The 24,092-nt window shown below is 39.6% G+C and overlaps 1 protein-coding gene across 3 annotated transcripts in view; it reads left to right on the forward strand.

The window, feature by feature from the left end:
• Positions 1–24,092, forward strand: part of CUNH12orf42 (chromosome unknown C12orf42 homolog) — a 156,950-nt gene that overhangs the window by 82,320 nt on the left and 50,538 nt on the right. For all 3 annotated transcript variants that reach the window (XM_021174791.2, XM_021174795.2, XM_021174793.3), the window contains one exon: positions 10,983–11,094. In XM_021174791.2, coding sequence (XP_021030450.1) covers positions 10,983–11,094 — 112 coding nt within the window. The remainder of the gene's footprint in view (positions 1–10,982; positions 11,095–24,092) is intronic.

Below are 24,092 nucleotides of genomic sequence, written 5' to 3' on the forward strand. Positions count from 1 at the left end.
CAGAGACAGCCAGGAGTGCATATGTACTGTGCAATCTTTTAACTAGAAAACACGTGTGCTCAGTAGATGGCAGACATTATCATTTCCTTGTGATATGGCCAGATATTGGTCTTAGGTATTTTAAACTGTGGTGGAAAGTGATCTCCCAGGATAGAAAGGCTCTCTATAAATGACATAGGGAAAAATGCAGACTTTATTTAGTTGGCTCAGGATTTCTTATCCTTGCCCAATTAACTATGAGGATTTAAGATTTATCCTAATTTTTTTTTTTTTTTACAAACACTGTCAAGACCTGTAAGTAATTTGTGGGTCCTGGAGCAAAATGAAAATGTCACTTTTTAATGGTAATAAAACATAAATATTTTAGCTTTAAAATATTTTATTAAATGAATATCAATATTATTATATAAGACATTAAATAAAATATCTTATATAAATGTACCATATCCCCCAAAGAAATAGAAGCAATCATAATAGTTTCCCAACCAAAAAAAGCCCAGGACCAGATGGGTTTAGTGCAGAGTTCTATCAGACCTTCAAAGAAGATCTAATCCCAGTTCTTCACAAACTATTCCACAAAATAGAAACAGAAGGTACTCTACCCAACTCATTCTATGAAGCCACAATTACTCTGATACCTAAACCACAAAAAGACCCAACAACGATAGAAAACTTCAGACCAATATACCTTATGAATATTGATGCAAAAATCCTCAATAAAGTTCTTGCTAACCGAATACAAGAACACATCAAAACAACCATCCATCCTGACCAAGTAGGTTTCATCCCAGGGATGCAGGGATGGTTCAATATACGGAAATCCATCAACGTAATCCAGTATATAAACAAACTCAAAGACAAAAACCACATGGTCATCTCATTAGATGCGGAAAAAGCATTTGACAAGATCCAACACCCATTCATGATAAAAGTCTTGGAAAGATCAGGAATTCAAGGCCCATACCTAAACATGATAAAAGCAATCTACAGCAAACCAGTAGCCAACATCAAAGTAAATGGTGAGAAGCTTGAAGCAATCCCTCTAAAATCAGGGACTAGACAAGGCTGTCCACTTTCTCCATACCTATTCAACATTGTACTTGAAGTCCTAGCCAGAGCAATTCGACAACAAAAGGAGATCAAAGGGATACAAATTGGAAAAGATGAAGTCAAAATATCACTCTTTGCAGATGATATGATAGTATATATAAGTGACCCTAAAAATTCCACCAGAGAACTCCTAAACCTGATAAACAGCTTCGGTGAAGTAGCTGGATATAAAATTAACTCAAACAAATCAATGGCCTTTCTCTACACAAAGAATAAACAGGCTGAGAAAGAAATTAGGGAAACAACACCCTTCTCAATAGTCACAAATAATATAAAATATCTTGGCGTGACTCTAACTAAGGAAGTGAAAGATCTGTATAATAAAAACTTCAAGTCTCTGAAGAAAGAAATTATAGAAGATCTCAGAAGATGGAAAGATCTCCCATGCTCATGGATTGGCAGGATCAACATTGTAAAAAATGGCTATCTTGCCAAAAGCAATCTACAGATTCAATGTAATCCCCATCAAAATTCCAACTCAATTCTTCAACGAATTAGAAAGTGCAATCTGCAAATTCATCTGGAATAACAAAAAACCTAGGATAGCAAAAACTCTTCTCAAGGATAAAAGAACCTCTGGTGGAATCACCATGCCGGACCTAAAGCTCTACTACAGAGCAATTGTGATAAAAACTGCATGGTACTGGTATAGTGACAGACAAATAGACCAATGGAATAGAATTGAAGACCCAGAAATGAACGCACACACCTACGGTCACTTGATCTTCGACAAGGGAGCTAAAAACATCCAGTGGAAGAAAGACAGCATTTTCAACAAATGGTGCTGGCACAACTGGTTCTTATCATGTAGAAGAATGCGAATTGATCCATTCCTATCTCCTTGTACTAAGGTCAAGTCTAAGTGGATCAAGGAGCTTCACATAAAACCAGAGACACTGAAACTTATAGAGGAGAAAGTGGGGAAAAGCCTTGAAGATATGGGCACAGGGGAAAAATTCTTGAATAGAACAGCAATGGCTTGTGCTGTAAAATCGAGAATTGACAAGTGGGACCTCATGAAACTGCAAAGCTTCTGCAAGGCAAAAGACACCATCAATAAGACAAAAAAACCACCAACAGATTGGGAAAGGATCTTTACCTATCCTAAATCAGATAAGGGACTAATATCCAATATATATAAAGAACTCAAGAAGGTGGACTCCAGAAAATCAAATAACCCCATTAAAAATGGGGCTCAGAACTGAACAAAGAATTCTCACCTGAGGAATACCGAATGGCAGAAAAGCACCTGAAAAAATGTTCAACATCCTTAATCATCAGGGAAATGCAAATCAAAACAACCCTGAGATTCCACCTCACACCAGTCAGAATGGCTAAGATCAAAAATTCAGGTGACAGCAGATGCTGGCGAGGATGTGGAGAAAGAGGAACACTCCTCCATTGTTGGTGGGATGCAAGCTTGTACAACCACTCTGGAAATCCGTCTGGCCGTTCCTCAGAAAATTGGACATAGTACTACTGGAGGATCCAGCAATACCTCTCCTGGGCATATATCCAAAAGATGTCCCAACCGGTAAGAAGGACACATGCTCCACTATGCTCATAGCAGCCTTATTTATAATAGCCAGAAGCTGGAAAGAACCCAGATGCCCCTCAATAGAGGAATGGATACAGAAAATATGGTACATTTACACAATGGAGTACTACTCAGCTATTAAAAAGAATAAATTTATGAAATTCCTAGGCAAATGGATGGACCTGGAGGGCATCATCTTGAGTGAGGTAACACAATCACAAAGGAACTCACACAATATGTATTCACTGATAAGTGGATATTAGCCCAAAACTTAGGATACCCAAGATATAAGATACCATTTGCTAAACGCATGAAACTCAAGAAGAATGAAGACCAAAGTGTGGACATTGTGTGCCCCTTCTTAGAATTGGGAACAAAACACCCATGGAAGGAGTTACAGAGACAAAGTTTGGAGCTGTGATGAAAGGATGGACCATGTAGAGACTGCCATATCCAGGGATCCATCCCATAATCAACTTCCAAACGCTGACACCATTGCATACACTAGCAAGATTTTGCTGAAAGGACCCAGATATAGCTCTCTCTTGTGAAACTATGCCAGGGCCTAACAAACACAGAAGTGGATGCTCATAGTCAGCTATTGGATGGATCACAGGGCTCCCAATGGAGAAGCTAGAGAAAGTACCCAAGGAGTTAAAGGGATCTGCAACCCTATAGGGGTAACAACATGATGAACTAACCAGTACCCCGGAGCTCTTGTCTCTAGCTGCATATGTATGGAAAGATGGCCTAGTCGGCCATCACTGGAAAGAGAGGCCCATTGGACTTGCAAACTTTATATGCCCCAATACAGGGGAATGCCAGGGCCAAAAGAATGGGAATGGGTAGGTAGGGAAGTGAGGGGGGGTATGGGGGACTTTTGGGATAGCATTGGAAATGTAATTGAGGAAAATACGTAATAAAAAATATTAAAAATTAAAAAAAATAAATGTACCATAAATAATAGCAATATAGGAGTATAAATCAGAACTTACAAAATTAAAAATGCTATTTTTGCATCAATTTTGCACAATATGGTGAATAATGCTTCATTAATGTTATCTCTTAATCGATCATAAATTTTTTTTGGCTTATTTTCTATAAATATACTTATAAGGACATTTTAAAAAGCCTTTGCTTTTAGCAATTTCATTTTCAATATTGTAAATAATTTCAGATAATTTTTTAATTTCAGAAGAACCTTTCTTATGTTATTATATATGAAATTACACTGCAACTGACATTGTTTACTGTATTTTACAGTTTCTGACACCATTGGGCTAGATTTCTGAGAAATTATTTTGGAATATAAATTTTAATACATCTAGAGTTGATTATTCCTACAGAATATTTTGCAATTTTAAATTTACTTTTTTTTTTTAAAACCTTTATGTATGGCTGTGCCCTGCCTGCATGCCTGGTTCCCTTGAAGATCATAAGAGGCTATCTGACCTTTTGAAACCAGAGTTACAGACGATTGTGACCTGCTACATAGGGGCTGGGCATCAACTCCCAACCCCCTGGAAGAAGATCCAGCACTTTTAACCATTGAACAATCTGCCAATTTCTCTATCCTACAGCATAGTTTTATAAGAAGTGTCTTTACCTATAAATCCATTTTACATGAATCTGGATTTCCTGCTCAACAAGGGCCATGGTGTTTCCTTTCTTCCACCAAAATTTCCTGTAACTTTTGAATGTTATAAGAAGTCAAGAGTGCCTGCAGTAGGCATACCTAAGGAGTATAGTTCTAGCTTTTTATACTATGGCTTACTATGTCTATCGACGACAATGACGATGACAACAGCAGCAACAGCAACAACATATCTCTTGATCATAGCATAAGGGTTAGTAGCAAGTGATGTCTCTTTAATTTGGGGGAGAGGTAGGTTATCTAGAAATTTCCCCCAAGGCAAAGTGAATTCCAGCCTTAACTGTACCAATTCTCATCGGAACCAGTTTTACTGAGAGTAAAATGGACATTTACGAATGTAGTCTGCTTTTTGAACCCCCATCTTGCAAATAGAGCAGATGAAGCCCCAGGAAGAACAGGATGGAGTCCTTCTAGCTCAGCCTGGCTCATCTGAAGAGAGACAGACAAGCCCTGCTGTGGTCAGATGACTGCCACAGCCCCAGCTTCTGCACTCTCACTGGGAAGCCCTCATCCAAGGAGTTCTGACAAAATTTCACAGTTTGCTGTTGTCCTGAACTAAAGTTTCTGTGCCCAATAGGATGGAGTGTGCAGTGTTGTGCTCAAATATAAGTGTTTGTTTTACCCAAACCACAATGACCCAAAGTTGTAGTCTGGACTCCCAAATTCGTGAAAGTAAAATGGGATGGGGGTGGGTGGGTGGGAACCAACAGAAGCCATTCTGTGTGGTGGGAGTAGACTTACAGGCAGGTCTGCGTTTTAGGTCGCTGGGTTTGATATTGCTTCCCTTTCTCCTCTGTTGGTGTTCAGAATACCTCCCAACACCATGAACACAGGACAGTGGCAGGGGAAGCTTCTAGCTGAGCATTAACTCAATGTCTCTGTGTTCATGACGTTAGTGCTATCCTCAGCGATGGGGTGTTACCATCAGGTTGTGGAGAACAACCAAGAGCCCTTGCAATAGTTTGAGATGCTTGCTGGGCAGGGCTATGAAACAGATCCCTTTGACCAACAACTCAACAAGATGTAAACCATTTCTGGCACTGGGGTTTTACTGGGGGCATTCTCTTGGCCATTACATGTTAATGTCATTTAAATTGCTTATATATCTATATCTATGCCTATGTCTAGATGTAGATATAGATCTGGACATAGACATATAGATAGATAGACAGATATCCATATCTATCTATCTGTCTGTCTGTCTGTCTGTTTGTATGTATGTAGGAAACTTCTACAGTAGTTGGCTTCCATTTGCTTTTTCAAAAGGCTTCTGGTGTTAGTTGTACTGCCTCATATTTCCCCTCCTGCACCCTGCTTTCTCTTCCTCCTCCCCATACACTGCTCCTATTGAACTTTCCCATTTATCTCTCCATAACATTATATATCTTATTTGCCCTATTCTTTGGTGATGCCCTCCGCTCTACCCCCTTCCTCATCCCAGACACTTGACCACTGTGATTATTCATACTGCAGCATACATATTGCAAGATTATCCTTTATGTTGCTATTGCTTAGGTCTTAATTCTCAATTAAAGAACAATTGCAGATTTCTGCAAAACACGTTTGAAAATATCATCTTTCGGCCAAATAATAAGGCTGTTGCAGAAATCCTTGCTTCCTCTTTTGGTCTGCAGGGGAGATGCATTTCCCATGATCCTAAGGGAGAAGTCTAGGTATAGGAGCTCCGGTTTCTTATTCTGTCCTCCCGTGTCTTCTAATTATAGTTGCTGTCGGTGGCCTGAAGCGGCTGCTTCTCTTACATAATGCCAAGAGAGAAAGAAAAAACGATTTCATTGGTTACTGTACTTAGAATGAATCCTCAAGCCCAGCAAGGAAACCACAATAGGCTTGGCACACAAACAATTCAAAAGTACAGGTGCTGGGAGTGTGCACGGCCCCAAAATCAACATGACTTGGGAGAAGAGAGGGTTAGAAAACAAAGAAAGGTGCTTTTCACTCGGAGAAATTTATTTCTTTTCAATATTTGTGATCTGCAGCTGATAGCGTGTGAGGCCACTTGGCTTTCTTTCCTGACAAAGGGGAGGGCTGTCGCATTGAACAGATGCTTGAGCGGCCTGTGGCATGAGGTGGGCCATTTGTCAAGAAGATCAATATTGACTGTTCTTGTATCTTTGTGGTGAAAGTTTGCTCTTCCTTAAAAAAAAAAAAGAAAGAGCTGGGGGTTGTGCCTTATGATATAGAACGCGTGCCGACTTCAGACACTGAATCCAGAGACTGGGACAGGTCTTCATAGAGAGCAGTCCCTTTCCTGAGATGGTTCTTCTTCAGGGATTCCTGCTCATTTGTCTCACAACACCCGGGGGCCTCTTCTCCATTCCTTAATTTTGGCTTGATCCCAGCTCCATGAAACACACAAGTAGAAGGCAATAATGTATTTCAGCGTATGTTTTGAAACATCAAATTCTATTCAGTTCAATACAACATAGATCAATAAAGGGTCTCATGCAGCAGGAACTTGGTGTCTAAGCTTTTTATCAGTTTGTTGTAGATTGCAGACCTCTGATGGTCAGGTGGAGGAAGAGGCACAGGTCTGGTTCATGGCCAGCTTCCCCTTCTATAGAAAGCATTGGATTCTTTACATAAAATGTGGACTATACCTTTAATGTGTGTGGAGAATCAGCTGGAAACTCTGCTGTGATTCAGATCCTGCTTGAGTAGATCTAGGTGGAGTGAGAGAGTCTCCTTGTGTACCAGGCTTATGGGTGGTGCTACCGAGCCAGCATCCCTCCGTAATAAGAAGTTACTCGTTATCTGTATATTTATCTGGGTAGGGTTTTTTAAAATCAGTGTATACTCCCAGACTCTGCCATAAGCATTTCATACCAGTATTTATATTTTAAAATATATTACACCCAGATGATTTTTAAATGGAAGTCATGGACAGCTGTTTAAAACACAGGTAGGAGTGTATCTCATTTAGGCTTTTATTTTAGAAAAAGAATAAGAAAAGGAGAATTCTAGGAAGGTAAATTTCAAACAAGGCTATAAGTAGCTCGGCTAATGGGCACTGGAGGATTGTCAGGGAGGAAGTGGGTACAAGATTTGAGAGTCAGAGTTAAGCAGGTCAGGAGGATGACCAAGGTTACCTGGGTAACTTCCAAGACTTTGTGCATTTGAATTACTGGATGTGCCAGCACTAAGAAAAGGAAGCAATATGATGTGGGGTTAAAAATGTAGGTTTGGGAGCCTTTAATCTCCACACTGAGGAGGTATAGGCAGGTGGATCTGTGTGAGTTTGAGGCCAGCCTGGCTTACAGAGTGAGTTCCAGGACAACCAGGACTACACACAGAGAAACCCTGTCTTGGAAAAAATCAAGAGTGTGGGTTTGGAAAGACTAGACTTGGGACTTCCTTACAGCAGTCATTTCCACAGCCTTGGAAAGTTACTTAGTTTTCCATTTTAAAGTGAGCTTAATGATTGCTGAGAAGGTAGCTGTGGTAGTTTGAATATACTTGGCCCAGGGAGTAACACTATTTGGAAGTGTGGCCTCGTTGGAGGAATTGTGTCACCATGGGTGTGGGCTTTAAGATCCTCCTCCTGACCACATGGGAGTCAGTCCTCTAGCAACCTTCAGATGAAGATGTAAACTCTCAGATCCTCCGGCACCATGCCTGCCTAGATACTGCCATGCTCCTGTGTTGATAATAATGGACTAACTTCTGAACCTGTAAGCCAGCCTCAATTAAATGTTGCCTTTCTAAGAATTTCCTTGATCATGTAAACAGCAGACAGTAACACTGCAGAAAACAAGGAACCAAGGAGCAGAGAGGATGACTCATTCATCCATAGAGAAGAATGAAAGAATGAAACCCAGAAAGTGTTCTAGTTAGATTTCTGTTGCTGTTATAGAACACCTTGGTCAAACATCTCTAAGGGGACCTAAGGGCTTATTTAATTTTACACATTACTGTCCATCACTGAGGGAAGAGGGAAGTTAAGGCAGGAAGTCAAAGCAGGAACTAGAAGGCAATCCTGTTTGCTATTCTTTGCAGCATTAGCTTGAACCAAGGAACTTGGCTCACAGCCATGAAAGCACATCAGAAGCCGTGATTGAGGGACAGGGAGTGCTTTTCTTAGGTACTTTTCTGTTGCTGTGATACAACACCATGACCAAGGCAACTTATGAGAGAAAGCATTGACTTTGGTGCTCGTGGTTCCAAAAGTTAGAGTCTCATGTCATCATGTCTGGGAACAGGCAACAGGCTTGCAGGCGTGGAGCTAGAACACTAGGTGAATGTTCACATCTTGAGATAACCTCAAGGTAGGAAGAGCTCACTGTGGTAGGATTTTGAGATTCCACAGCCTATACCCCAGTGGCTTTTCTCCAACAAAACCATACTTCCTAATCCTTCTCAACAGTTTTGTCACTTAGAGACCAAGTATTCAAATGTGTGAGCCTATGGAGGCCATTCTTATTTGAACCATCAGGGTGCTACTTGCTCTGTGATGCAGAGCTCTTGCAGGCTCATGCTTACCTAGATTTCTTATACAGCTCAGGACTACTTGCCTAGGGAATGGTGCCTCCCATAGTGAGTTGGACTTTTATCTATTTGTTAACAATCAAGACAGTTCCCCCACAGACATGCTTACGGGCTAATCAGATCTGGGCAACTCTTTGAGACATGTTTTTGATGACTTTGGTTGCATTTGTTTGATAGTTAAACCTAATTATGTCACACATGGATTGTCATGATTCCATGGTTTCTGACCTGAGCTTCTACAGTTTCAACATGCAGAGGACTTCAAAGGGGTGGGCAGTGAGGTTGATAGGTCATGAAAATTGCTTCTTTATCATTTTTTTGGGTCTTGAATTCACTCTTGAAATTCCATTTAGATGGAAGTAATTCCCCTTCATTTCTTAGATAACCTGTTATGATTTTTAAGAGATTAATTCAGTCAGTGCTAAGCAAATAAGAAAATGATCAACCAGAAAGGCTTATAAAGGACAGTCTTTTGACCCTCCTTCTGCTGATCTCCTGTATTCTTGTGACTGGTATGCCTAGTCTGGGTCTCTCAACTGCCAACTCTTGCTCCTGGCTGAAAAGTGTGTATCTTTTCAAGCTCCTGTCTTTGCCTCTTTGGCTTAAAACAATGCATGCCAAAGTGAAAGACTCGATGTTAGGACATTTACAGGATGCTCCCTTTCAGTATAATATTTGTGGACTGGGACATAAACTATTCCCTGAAGAAAGAAGGCTGAAAGAGTTATGTAGAATGCTGACTGAGGTAAGAGCTCATTCTTCATTCAGGAGCAAGTTAGTTTTACCACAAATACCAATATCAAGAGTATTATATATAAATAATACATATTGTGTATCCAATTTCTAAGCAATGATATAATATTCAGTTATATGGAAACAATTAAATTATATATAAACATTGATGGGAAATTGGCATCGAGACAACATTTAATAAACAGCTTTTCTGTGATATCATCCTTTTGATGACTTAATTCCTTGTTGTTTATTCTATTTCTGTATCTGTTTTGCCTCTTGTTTTTCTCCTGACTGCTTCCCTCTTTCTTCCTCTCGACCTTCTGAACTACTAGATACTCCCTCTGCTTGTAATGACCCTCTCACAAGATACCACCATAGCAGCTATTCCCTTTGCCCATGACTCTAATTCTGAAATATGTCTCTGTTTGAGAGGCCATATATTATTTCTATATAAATATACTAAGCAGGGAGGGTATAGGAGACTTTTAGGATCGCATTTGAAATGTAAATGAAGAAAATACCTAATAAAAACTGGAAAAAATATACTGAGGCCAGGAAGATGGATCAATGATTATGGGCACTTAGAGTTTTTATAGAGGACTGGAGTTTGGTTCCCAATCCTCACATTGGGTGACTCACAATTGCCAGTGACTCCACTCCTGTGGATTTGATGCTCTCTGCAGTCACTGCATGGATTTACACAGACCCCTCAAAACACTAAGATAGTTAAAAATAAATATTTTAAGAATTTAGAGTATTGCTCTTAACATTTTCCAATTCCTTTTAACCTTAGCTTGTTTTTCATCTTAGCATCATCATCATTATCATCATTATCAACAACAACAACAACAAAATTGATACATATCAGTGGTTTTTATTTTGGTCACCCTTCACTAAAACATCAATTTAATGAAGCATTTCTGTCTCATGCAGTATAAAATTTTCTGCATGATCAGAAACTGTTCATCAACTCCTTTGTGTGTGTGTTTATATATGTGCATGTGTGCATTTTTGGGTGTATGTGTATATGTGTGAATCTGAGTGTCTATGTGTATGCATATGTATATGTGTTTGCGTGTGTGTATGTCTGTCTGTGTGTCTGTATGTATATGTGTGTGTATGTTTGTATATATGTGTGCATGTCCGTATGTTTTATGTATGTGTGCATGTGTGTATGTTTGTATATGTGTATATGTGTATGTGCCTGTGTGTATCTGTGTGTGTGTGTATGTCGTTGTGTCTGTGAGCGTGTGTGTATGTGTGCACACGCTGAGGATATTTAGAATCATTTTTTTTCAGGGTTGTATCTTCTAAAGAATAAAGAGGCAAAAGTGCTATTACAAGGTCACTCATTTAGAGTAGCAAGAGTTGCAGGTGGTGCACCTTGTATCTGGAGTCACGAAGCTAATGCTGTTTGATTTATTTTTCTCTTTTACTTCACAGCCTATACCTCGTTGTAAAACCACAGCTTCACCCTGCTCCAGATTCCTTACTCACATGAAGACATTTTCCTCATCACATAAAACGGATAAATTGCATTTTCTGCCATTTCCAGGTAAATTCAACAACCCTAAGAAATCCCATGGATTCCTAAGAAACTATAGAACATATAGGCAAAATCATAAGGTTTTCTCTACTTTAGCTATATTCTAACATGGCAATGAAAAAGGCACTTCATTAGTTTATGGAATTTTCGAATCCAGGGGGGGCATTGGTTCATGGTTTGATAAATCCATGGTGCATGGACATTATTAGGGTTTTGTTCCACAAATATTACTGGCTTTATTTAGTTCTTGCTTTCATTTTTCAGAAAGGGTAACATATTGTAGCAAGAGGCATGTATCATTCTTAGAGTGGATGGTCTCAAAAATAAAACCTTGAGGTAGAGACAGGAGAATCTCTTTGAGTTTGAGGCCAATTGCTCTATAAAATGAGTTCTAGACCACCCAGGGCTGTATAGTGAGACCCTGTTTCGAAAACCAAAAATGAAGCAAACAAAAGTAAAACCTTATTTCTCCCCATGTTTGTGTCTTCACATTATGTCTGATGAGTTTGAGTAACCAAATTTGGGTCTTAAGGATCTGGGAAAATGAAATGTTAGATGGGCCACTGTACAAAGTGTACCCAAATTGTTCCAAATGTGTGTGTATAGGTGGAGACAGAGAGGGAAAGGGAAAGGGAGGGGAGGGGTAGGGATGGTTTTCCAAACTAAGTTGATGGGAGGTAAACTTTTGTTAAGAATTTAATTTTTTAAAATGAGACCAATGTGATGTGTGTTTTTATCTACCATGTTCTTTCACTACGGACGATTATGGCAACTTGAGAGTATTAGTAAACTCTATTCTGAAGAGTATTTCCCTGACTTGAAAGGGAGATGAATTATATGATCAATTTGTTATCCAAGAAAAAGCAACAATTTTACAACAATCAATGAAGAAGATAATGGTTGGGCTTTGACTTGTGTGCTGTGTTGTTAATTTTTAATGTTAGAAAGTTTTCACTTGTTTATTCACTTATGCAATATACTCATACAGTGTTACTACCAAAGATGGAAGGAGAAAGACCACGGACCCAAGTCATCATGGCCACATTAATTAAAGAAAGCAATTCAAGCAAACGTTTTCATTTGTGTATATGGGCTGCTTCCTCTTAAAGCAGGGTTTGAGAGATCAGCACTGGATGTGAGGAACACAAGGCTTTTATAGGACTCAGGGGTAGAGGGTTTCCAAATGGAGGAAAATAAAAGAGTTATGGGTGCAGAATATAAGAGGTGGTCAAAACAAGGAAATCACAATAGATAGTCAAAACAAGGAAATCACAATAGATAGTCAAAACAAGGTAGCCCGAGGTGCTCATATAATCTTTTGAAACAAAGACATAATGCTGTTCCTGGAACAGATGGTACAGAACCATTTGTAGCTAAGGTTACAGATGGGGCATAGCCCGATCCTTGAGAAACAGAGGTTTAATCATCAATAGGAATGAATCTAGTTTGTCTTTACTATAAGATGGCTTTTACATCTAAGATGGAGGCAGGCTTGTTCTTCATTAGTTTCTTGAATATACTTGGATATCAGGTATGTTGAAAGGTTTTGTTGGTTTTATGTCATCTTCAATGTCCTGGATTGTACACTTCTGATGAAATCTTTATCCAAAGATTTATATCTGTAGATTCAACCAACTAAAGCTCAAAATGTATTTATGCCTGTAAGTACCTCTATTTTAAACATATACAGACTTTTTTATCTTGTTATATTAAACAAGTGTTTCTATAGCATATGCATTATTATCATGTATTGTAGTAATTTGGAGATCATTTAAACTGTGTTGAAGGTCCTGTAGGCTATTTACAAGTACAATGCCTTTTTATATAAGGGATATGGGCAACCTTATGTTTTGGTGGTCATGGAAAAGAAGTCCAGGAACTAGTCTCCTTTGGAGTCTAGAAGACAATGGTAGTATGTATTTCATATTTCAGGGGTATGGTAGCACATACTAAAGTGTGTTCTGATATATCTTACTCTTGTTAACATCATACAAAGACTCAGCTAGATATTTAGTCACTTAATTTCAGGCAATTGATAAGAGTAAATGCTTAGTTCTTTTCAAAATACAACCAAAGACCAAAACTGGCCACCTATCTATCTGGAAAAAATGTAAGAATTAAAAATTCAGCACATGAGATCTTCAGAGCAGAGGTTACAGTTGTAACTATTTGAGAAATGCCATGCTTAAAATGACATTCTTTCCCCTGATAGTTCTAAAGTGCTTTAATATACATTTTACATTTGGTGACCTGAAGTCTTCAGTTAGGCTATGCCTAAGGGTCACCAATGGATGGAGGGGTAGTTATAAAGGACTTTCTAGAGCTGGGGCACTTATTTGCTTTCATGGAGCCCTTAGGACAAATGAATAGCATTTTGTTTCTGGGTTCTGTTACAGGAAGGGGATCTGAGTTGAACACTTGAAAGAGGGAAGATCCTTAGTGAGGCTGGCCGACAGGGGAGAGAGAACTAGTTGTCTCTAGTAGCAATTAAAGCCAGATCAAAAGGCAAGCATTCAGGCAAGAAAACTATTCTTGAGGCTGTTGACAATCAAGGAAGAAAATGATAAGGGAATGGTGTGTTTATGAAATTGGAGGAAAGGAAGAGGAGGAGATGAAATTCACAGTGCATGATCGTGGATTATATATGAGGACTGAGATAGAAGGCCAGTGTGGTAGTGTTTACATAACCATCGGTTTACTCAGTCAAGGATGATTGAACAGGTGACTGGCATCAGGCTAGTTTTTGGAAATACTGACATGAATAAGACAGGTAAGATTCCTGCCCTCTTGAAATGTACCTTTTAAGTAAGGTAAGAATTGATAAGTGAGCAGACAAATTATCCATGTTGCAATAGATAGTACATAATAATGAAAGCTATGAAGGAAAATAGCAGGTGGATTTTCTTATGTTCTTTTGTCATCAGACCCTGCCTACCCACAGAGTCTGATGAGAGACAGGCCATTTAATATCTTCATAGTTCTCTCATTTCTAGGTTCTTGTATCAACAGAATCATTTGACATGCAGTTTCCCAAATCTAACTTCCTTCATTTAGTCTAATGCACTCCAGATCTATGTTGAGAAATAAGCTATTTATTGTATGGATATACCATTGTTTATCCAGTTATCAGATGAAATGTGCTTTTTATTTTATTTTATTTTATTTTATTTTATTTTATTTTATTTTATTTTTATGAGAGACTTTGTAGATGTGACTGGAATGTTAGTTTAGACCTTAATTATGCTAATAATCACAGATCTGCATATATGGTGAGACATAGCTGGATGCTAACCAATGAATTATACAACTATGTAAATTTGACTTGAGTGAATCTTCTTGAGCAACTTCTGTACAATTTTTCAAGAAAAAAGGGAGGATAAATTAAAGAGAAGCAAAACAAACAAAACAAAGCAAAAAATGACTAACTAATAGAATCCAGGGAATCCAGAAGAGTTGGAATTCCTTAATATATTGGGTTTAGGAAAATTGAAACTTATTCTGGAGAAAGGAAAGTGTTGTGGAAATTAAAATGAAAACTAGTACTGAAGTTATTTGTTAGCCGCAAGGAAGAGCTTTGGGTTGTGTTCTAAATTCCATGGGGGCACTGAAGTCTCTGTTCCTCTTCCCACCTACTTTTAAAGATTATCACCTTGTGGTTTGTGTACAAAACTGTAGCAGGAACAAAGGAGAGAGCTGGAAAGTTAGAGAAAGAGTTCCCAGGGAGGATGCAGTGATGGTGAGGATGTGAGAGGGTGGAGGTGAGAAGGAGACGGACCAGTTATAGAGGCTAAGAGTCAAGCAGGACTGGAGAGATAGCTCAGCAGTTCAGAGCACCAACTGCTCTTCCAGAGGTCCTGAGTTCAATTCCCAGCAACCACATGGTGGCTCACAACCATAATGGGATCCGATGCCCTCTTCTGGTGTGTCTGAAGACAGTAACAGTGTATCCACATGCATAAAATAAATAAATATTTTTTTTAAAAAGAAAGAGTAAAGTAATACTTCACATCCTCCACAGACTTGGTAATAATACTCCATGTCCCCCACAGACTTGGTCTGAACGTTTGGGTTGCTATATCGGTTGTTCGTGTCAGTGGGATGGCTCCTCCCAGGTGCTGTTGCTTAAATAACTCCAGTAATTATCACACCCCTTTCCAGTTTCTCTTCTCTTCAGGACTAAACTAGGCAAACAGCCACAAAAATTGTAAAAATAGCTGTAGAAACTTCACAGACTTCTTGATAACGTGCACCTTTGAAATGTGTTTTCCTGTTTTGTTCCTTCCTCCCATCAACGGGAAGTCTTTCTCCACACGTCGACTCCCAGCTTAACTACTCTCCTAGTTTTGACTAATGGGACTCTAGAAGGTACCACAGAGGAAGATAATTTAAATGTGATCTGCCTTGAGTCACCCTTGCCACTGCTGGGAACCTTACCATTTTCCTAGACTGAATGCATAACATACGTTTAGCAATTAACAGATAAATGGTAAGAAACATGAGGCTGTCACCCCAGCTGAGAGCTGACATGTGAGTGGCTGACAAATCTCCTCAACATTAGAGTTGCCAGGATGTTCACCATAAAGTCCTCAGCCTTGGCTGAGATGACACAGAGCTCTCAACCCTCAGAATCATGTGAACTTGTGTTCATATGTGCAAGAACACAGGCACATGTGCTTAGAGATTAGTTAAGGTTTTAGAATGATTTATAGATTTAATTATTTTTCATTAACTGACTAGTTAATTATGTGTATGTGCACGCACATGTGCGTGCGTGTGTGTGCGTGTATGAAGAGGCCAAAGGTCAACCTCAGCTATCAACTTTTAGCAATGCCCACCTTGTTTTCTGTGACAGGGTCTCTTGTTAACCTGGAACTTACTGTGCAGTCAGGGCTAGCAGGACAGCAAACTCCAGAGTTCTATTTGTCTCTGCCTCCTCGGTGCTGGAATTATAAGCATGTGCCACCATGCACGGCTTTGAAATGTGTCTCTGGGCATCAAAGATAGGTTTTCCTTCATGTTTACCTAAGAAGCTAAATGCACCTCATCAAATGATTTTTCTCCTGTGCCCTGAGATGGTTTATTAAGCATCAAGAGCTAACTCATAGACTTCCCAGAGTTTCAGTGTATGGAACCAATTTTAGACTCACCATCACCTATGTGAAATCTACAAATAACTTCCTTACCCGGTTGAGCTATATTTCCCAAAGAGTAGTGAAGCAAATATAGTGTAGTCAGGCTGGTCATAGAAACATAATATTCATGCACAGGAGAGATGGGGTTTCTGTTCAAGACTGACTCTATTACCATCAGTGTCAACTCCTGAACTTTTTCTCATGATCATGAAGCCAGATGCAAGCCCAGTATGATCATAGCAATTGTCAAAGAGTTTAAGAACTAGCTGTGTAGCTGGACACTTAGGGTCTGCAAGACAGGTGGACCATTTTTCCTGTATGACTCCCAATTCTTGGGTTAAAAGCAATAAGTCTGTATATCCTTAAATAACAAGTAGGGGTTAGATTGCTTTTTCCCCCACTTTAAATAAACCAGCCCCAAGTGGAAGAAGAAAATAGATAATCATAAAGACAAATGCAATTTCTTATTTCTGAACAGATGTTGGCAAAGGACTCCTGTCTAATGAACATTCTACTAGATGTGTCTAATGGGCATTCTACTAGATGTGTCTAATGGGCATTCTACTAGATGTGTCTAATGGACATTCTTTCTACTAGATGTGTCTAATGGGCATTCTGGCAGATGTTTTTTAAGAGGTTTTGGCTTGTTACCCAGAGTCAGGGTCTGAACTAGAGAAGAGTTAAGGAATCGCTAGGAGATGATGGACTATGGGGAATGTATGAGATGATAAGGAGAGGGAAGAAGATACAAAGATGTAAGAATTGGGTCTAGAACCATAGGAGCACTCCAAAAGCAGGAATGGAGATGAGACGTGGTGGGTCCAGGAAAGTAGGGAGAGGCCAGGAGTGAAGGAGAGGTTCTGCAGTTACAAGTACCCTTCCTGGACTGAGACTATTGAGTCTGAATTCCTTGTCAACCACTGAGTTGTGCAACCGTGGACAAGTTACCCAACTTTTTCATACTTCAATTTTCCTAAGGCAAAATGGAGATACTAATATCAGGTGAGTGTCTTCAGTTAGGGAGATGGGGAATTCATCTAAAGGCCATGGTTACTGTCAGAGATCAGTTCCTATGATACAGTTCAATAGTACATAGGAAGTGCTTCCTCTATATCAAGCTCCATATAGGGCACTGGGGGCCAGCCCTACAAAAAGTATATATGGATTAAATTATAGGGCATAGTGATATATATAGTATAGTGTATAGAGTTATTCTAAAAGGAAATCCCCCAAAATCCAGTTTCCAATGAACTTGATCAATTGATGTTGACCTGGTGATCACAGAATGTCACCTGAGAGGCACTGTTCCAAATTTTGACCTCTGTCTGTGCGGTAGGGTAAGGAACCAGATTGTGGAGAGTTGGAGAAGAGAAAGTGAGTAGGGGAGTAGGGACCTTGTTAATTTGGAGCCCCTATTCTTTCTAGAGCTTGGATCTAAGCTTGACCCACGTAGTGATACAGGTTTGTGTGGTTTTTGTTTGTTTGTTTGCCAGAGTCACCATCCTGTTGACACAGTGCTGATAACAAGCTCAGCTGAATTCATTTTCTACAACGCTATCACAAATCTTGTTAAGCCCTCTGCTAAGACCACTTTGACCTCCCAGAAAACACAGTTTTGCTCCCACATTCATCAGAATCACACCATAACAGACAGAAGGCACTCCAGGATGACAATGCGTCTCTTGCCACCTCCCTCTCTTTCTCTGAAGATTACTGGCTCTTTCTTTGGTGCAACCAAGAGCTTCCATTCCACTCTCATGGGTTTGTGGGGGAAAAAAGCTCAGATTCTTGTGGGGGCTCTTTGGGGTTGCTCACCCCAAAGGGTGACTCCCATCAGGATCTGAAGCATGTCTCCACCCTTCTTACCACTTTTCTTGCAAAGGAGTTTGGGGTAGGAGTTGATGCCCTACTTCATGGTGCAAAACTATTTCTCATGGTTTGACAGACATCTGCATCTGGGGAACAGATTTTGGGGTGGGAGATGATGCAAATACAAATCCAAGGCTTAGCTCTTGGGAAATTCAGGAGGAGTGTCCTAGAAAGGGAGGGGAGAAGGACGTTCGTCACAGTGTCTGTGTTGCATGGTCCTCTTGTGGATGCCCTCTCCTCTTTGTGCCTGCCAGACTCTGAAGAATGAGACTCAAGCAACAAAGCAAAGGAAGCCCAGTCAAGTGAAAGAGCTCAGCAATGTTTTGAAATCCATGTGTATCAAAACCACTCGTAGGTTTCGATTCTGCAGTCTTCCTTAGCATGCTGGATTAATCACATGGATTAATAACACAGCCACCTTTGCTCACTCCTGCCTTTGAGCCTTTGTGCTCACCACCCCCCCACCCCAGACCCCAACTCTGTCCTTCAAGTCTGTGAAACTCCATGGGAACAGAAGCAATGGCATTTTGTGAGTAACATGGCAGTTGGCCTGCTGGTCTACCCCTCTGGAAGGTGGATGCTCTGAATTTCCTAGTGTTTTTAAACTTTCATTCTTGCCTGCGTAGTAACTAACCTTTAGGACTCCTGGACAATTCAGGATGTCTGCTGGGGCTTATGTTCTGTGTCATTTTGCTGAGCTAAGAGTAGCATACTGTATGCAATGGTGTCAGCGTTTAGAAGCTGAAAGGACCCAAATATAGCTGTCTCTTGTGAGACGATGCCGGGGCCTAGCAAACACAGGAGTGGATGTTCACAGTCAGCTATTGGATGTATCACAGGGCTCCCAATGGAGAAGCTAGAGAAAGTACCCAAGGAGCTAAAGGGATCTGCAACCCTATTGTTGGAACAACATGATGTACTAACCAGAACCCCGGAGCTCTTGTCTCTAGCTGCATATGTATCGAAAGATGGCCTAGTCGGCCATCAATGGAAAGAGAGGCCCATTGGACTTGCAAACTTTATATGCCCCAATATAGGGGAATGCCAGGGCCAAAAGAATGGGAATGGGTGGGTAGGGAAGTGGGGGGCGCTATGGGGGACTTTTGGGATAGCATTGGAAATGTAATTGAGGAAAATATGTAATAAAAATATTAAAAATAAAAAAAAAAGAGTAGCATACTGTAGTTCTTTATGTTGCAAATAAGAGCTAAAGCTGAAAGAAAGGCATAAGCCAAGAAGAGAGGTAGGTAATGATGTAGCAAGGTGTGTTTATACCTTTGTATTCCTTGGGAAAACATCAGTTACACTGTGTCTAATTAAACAATTGTAGTAACTAACCCTCAGGGAACTTAATTGAGTCCTATCATTTTAATCCTCATAGGAACTCTATGGGGAAGATGTGCTATTATTCCCTCCATTTTTTAATGATAAAATAATGAATCCCAAGGGTAGTCAGTATCTCACTGGGTTAGAGTTGAGGCACTTAGACCCAATGCTTCACTGGTACTGGTGATCCTTCTGGCCTGTAGCCTATTTGCTTATGTTTGGCTCAATGTGTCTTAGAAAATTATATAAAGCTGATCCAAGACTATGTTTTAATGTTTCCTAATACACTGTCTCCCTCAAAGAAATGAGGTCCCAGGACAGACAATTTCCTATTTCATCCCAGAGTTGTTCTTATTCATGAGTTGGAGAACTCACGTTTATAGGGGAAAAGAGCATAAAAGAAGAAATGGTTAGAGAACGAGAGAAGAGCTGCTGTACATGGGGAGAAAAGGTAAAGCTTAGAGGTGGAAAGTCCTGTGCTTGGAGAGGTTCTGATGAGCATTGCTGCATCATACCATTGGTCTACCTGCCATTCAAACACTGGATACACTCTGCTCTTTTCTCTGGGTACTAATAGTTCTCATGGCCCCCAGGGTTAGTTTCTTTACACTTGTTTATAAACTGGGGTTGATGAAGTATTAGAAATGACAGGGAAAGAGCTATGACTAGGGTCAGGAATCAGTTATATTTATGAGTAGTATTATGAAATGTCAACTACAATTATGCACTAGATTTCTATGATAACTAGAGCCTTTGAGGAAGCCTATGTTCTGAAAAAGTGCATGCCTCAGTGAGAAAATCCAGGTTGGGGGGCTGATCAGTCATCACACTTGCAACTCTGAAATACTACAAAGAGTGGTAGTCTTAATGAAAGTACTGAGTGTTAAAAAGGCAAGGTGAGTGGCTATTAAAGAAAACAGTAAGTATATACTTAAAACATTTTGAGGGGTTAAATATAAGGAAATACATGAAGGATTCAAGCACCTAAAGTTTGGAAGCAAAAGTATTTGGAAGCATAAAATCACACACACACACACACGTTTGTATTTGTGGATCGATAAAGATTCTAGGAACAACAAGAAAGATAAAATATGTAGTATTTTACATCTGACTTCTTTTTTTTCTTTTAGCTTTTTGTAGTATTTCATTGTCTTTCCCTTATTAATTGCAGTGATAATTAATGCCATGCATTACTAACATTGTTCTTCCTCCTCTGTCTAAAGGTGTAGTTCCTCAATTTTTGAGCTGTCTTAGAGGTCAAAACCAATAGTAATGAGTCAAGTTCTGCAAGCATAATGCAACAACCACACAAGCCAAGAGCAGTAGTGTGTTGTAGTGTAGCCTCATCCAGAGCATTAAATTTTAGCCATGTTGGCATCTCAGTATGAGGTTCTTTTGTTTTGAGGAGACAGGCAGGCACACTCCTAAAGCAATAAAGCAAGCACATGAATGCTTTTCTCAGTAAAGGAAGATCTAGTATGGGTGTTGTAAGCTCTGCTATGTATCTACCAGTGTAGATCTGAAAAGTGGCATATGACATGTTTTGTTTTAAGAACAGTGAACAACATCAATCCATTTATCCATTGTAAAATTCCCTATAGCTAATGTAATTTCTTAAATATCTACTCCTACTTATGAGATTGCAAGTTTTAATCCTCAAGAAACCTCCAGGAGGTCTGGAGAAAAAGCTCAGTGGTTAAGAGCCATTACTGCTTTGGAAGAAGACCAGAGTTCAGGTCCCATCATCCTCATTGGTTGGCTCAAAACTGCTTCCCACACTAGCTCCACGGTACCTGCTCCTATTTGCCTCCTGTTGCTGCAGTAAAACTGTTGCCGACCAAAACGAACTTGGGAACAAAGGATTTGTTGTGTATCATATTGTATTGTATTTCATCTTAAAGGTTATAGTCCATCACCACAGAAACCAAAGCAGGAGATCACCTGGAGGTGGCACCACCCACAGTAGTGTGGATCCTCCCATGTCAATCATTTGTCAAGACCACTCCACATAGGCGTGGCCTTGTGATCTCAGGAGCTCTCAGTTGAGACTCCTTCAAATCATCCAGAACTGGGTCAAGTTGACAGGCAGTTAACCAAAACACTTCACTTCCTGTCAACTCCACCTACAAATAGAATACTGCCAACCTATGACTCCCCTTCTTGTTTTCTCCAAGATCTCATGTTAATTTTAGTATTACAATATACAAAACGATTATCTAACTTATTTCCATTAATGGGGTGTCTCTAGTTTCAATCACTTTCCAGCAAATGACATAATTTCATTCTTACTTATGGCTGAGTAAAACACCATTGTACCTGTATACATTTTCCTTCTCCATTCACTTTCTGATGGATTTCTAGTTTGATCCCATGACTTGGCTATAATGAACACTTTTGCAGTGAACATGGGTGTGTGTTGTCTCTGTGATGTGCTGTCTTAGAGTCCTTCAGTATATACCCAGGAGTGATATATTTGGGTCATATACTAGTTCTATTTTTAGTTTTTATGAGGAACGTCATGAGTGACTTCCATACTGGTGAGACCAATTTACACTCCTACTGGTAGCATATGAAGCTCCCTCCTCCGCAGTCTTGCCTGGATTTATAATTATAGCCATTCTGACAGGGTTGAGAAGGAATCTTAATGCAGTGTTAATTTGCATTTCTGTGATTCTAAGGATATTGAGCATTTTAATAATTTTCTTGTAATTGTACTTCTGAAACTTCTGTCCATTTCATTTGTCCACTTATTGTTTAGTGTTTTGAGTTCTTTATATGTTCTGGATACCAATCCTCAGCCAGGCATATAGCTAGCGATAAAGTATATTCTCTTATTCTGTAGGTTGTAGGCTGTAGAAGAACACAATTGTTTCCTTTGTTGTGCAGAATCTTTGGAGAATTCGTAGTATAATTTCAGAAAAACCTTTGCCTCTGTCTATGTCTTGACATATTTCTCCTTGAGGTGGTTCAGATATTCAGACAGTGAGCAAAAGTGCGTATGAAAAAGGCAGTTTTCAAACTGTTACATTATATTACAATCATCTCCTATTTACCAATGTCAAGTGAGCTAGTTTGCTTAACAGAACATATATGGTAATAGGTAGTATTTGAAAATGCAAGCAATATTTAGATATTTACCATGGTTCTTCTGCTCCAAGAGTATGCTTTATAGGATGAAATGAATTTGTAATTCGACATGATATTAATAACTAAATATAGTTGCTGCTAATACATAGTTGGCCAATGAACACTATTGAGAATTGTTCACACTAAGCTGTGTCTTATGCTGTAACTGGTAGACTGCAATTTTTTTGAATATTGAAGATTAAGTGAGAACAACAATAATTTAGGCAATACTTATTGAAAATTAAACATTAACTTAAAATATTGAAATTAAAAATTAACTCTGCTCCTCTTTCAAAATTTCTCATACTTGATTAAATATTTTAAATGAATTACCTTACCTGTGCTTGCCAGTTGTAACAATAGGAAACAGGCCATGACAGCAACTCATTTTTAATAAACATCTCTTAAAGTGAAGTATAAGGTTTCTCTCAGACTTTCATTTTAGGAAGAAGGAAGAGGTTAAACCTCGGAAGGATGGTTAGACATTCATACTGCTTTTCCAATGGTAAACTTTCTGTGGGTCCTGCTGGGTGTCTGGAATTTGCCACATCAATGCTTAAAAGCATTCAGTTTTAAAGGGTGTTAGTGAAGCTGTGAGGCCAGCCCTGGGCGGGGCTGTGAGCCCTGGGCGGGGCCGTGAGCCTTGGGAGGGACTGGCCAGCAAGTTGCTCCTTGTTTCCCCTCAGTTGATTCTGCACCAAGTTCATCTCTCCCCCTCCCACCGCCCTCTGCATCATTAAGACTTAGAATACACGTTCTCAGGATTTTTTAACTTTTTTATTTTTTGGTTTTATAATGTTTGAATCTTTTCTTTATCAGTACCTCTTGAACCAATCTTGGGTTTAACCTGCGTCAGTGCTAAGATAAAATGTAACATTCTAAGAGACTTGACAGGCTCACAAGCCCGGAGGGTCTGGGCATATAGAGTCTGTTGAGGGATGTTCAGGCTGGTGAGGAACATCAACATGGGAACATATGCTCTCTGTAGGAGTGCCGCAGGAAGCCACACTGAGAATTCTAGAGTACAATCAAACACCTTGTTAACTGCTAGTGACCTATTCATTTCAAGGTGCTGTAGCGTGGCACAGATGTGACTCAGAAAAAGACTGATGTGAACATCATTTATTTAAATATTTAGCCGTTGATAAATTCTACCGTAATATTTAACGAGAGTTAAAGCTGTGAAGGATTATTATTGGTTTATTCTGTCTGGAAAGAAAAAAAATGATGTGTTTTTTATGTACTTACTAGTGCTTAACATTGGGGGGATTCAAGTTAGTAGTGTATTAGGCAGCTATTTCTATTATTTCTACAGAAAGCATGGCCAGTGGAGTCAGAAATCCTTTTGTCTGCCTACCATGATAAAACTAATCATTGGTGGCTCAGTAGGTGAAAGCACATACCACGAAGTCTAATGGATTGGATTCTATTCCTGGGACCCATGTGGTGGTAAGAGAGGATCTACTTTAAAAAATTATCCTCCACATATGTGCTCTCTTCCTTTCCCTCTATTTTTCCCTCCATACACTCCCTCTCACACACAAATGAACATAA

This window comes from Mus caroli, unplaced genomic scaffold, assembly GCF_978045245.1.
Source record: "Mus caroli unplaced genomic scaffold, Mus_caroli_1 scaffold_9, whole genome shotgun sequence".
NCBI lineage: Eukaryota > Metazoa > Chordata > Mammalia > Rodentia > Muridae > Mus > Mus caroli.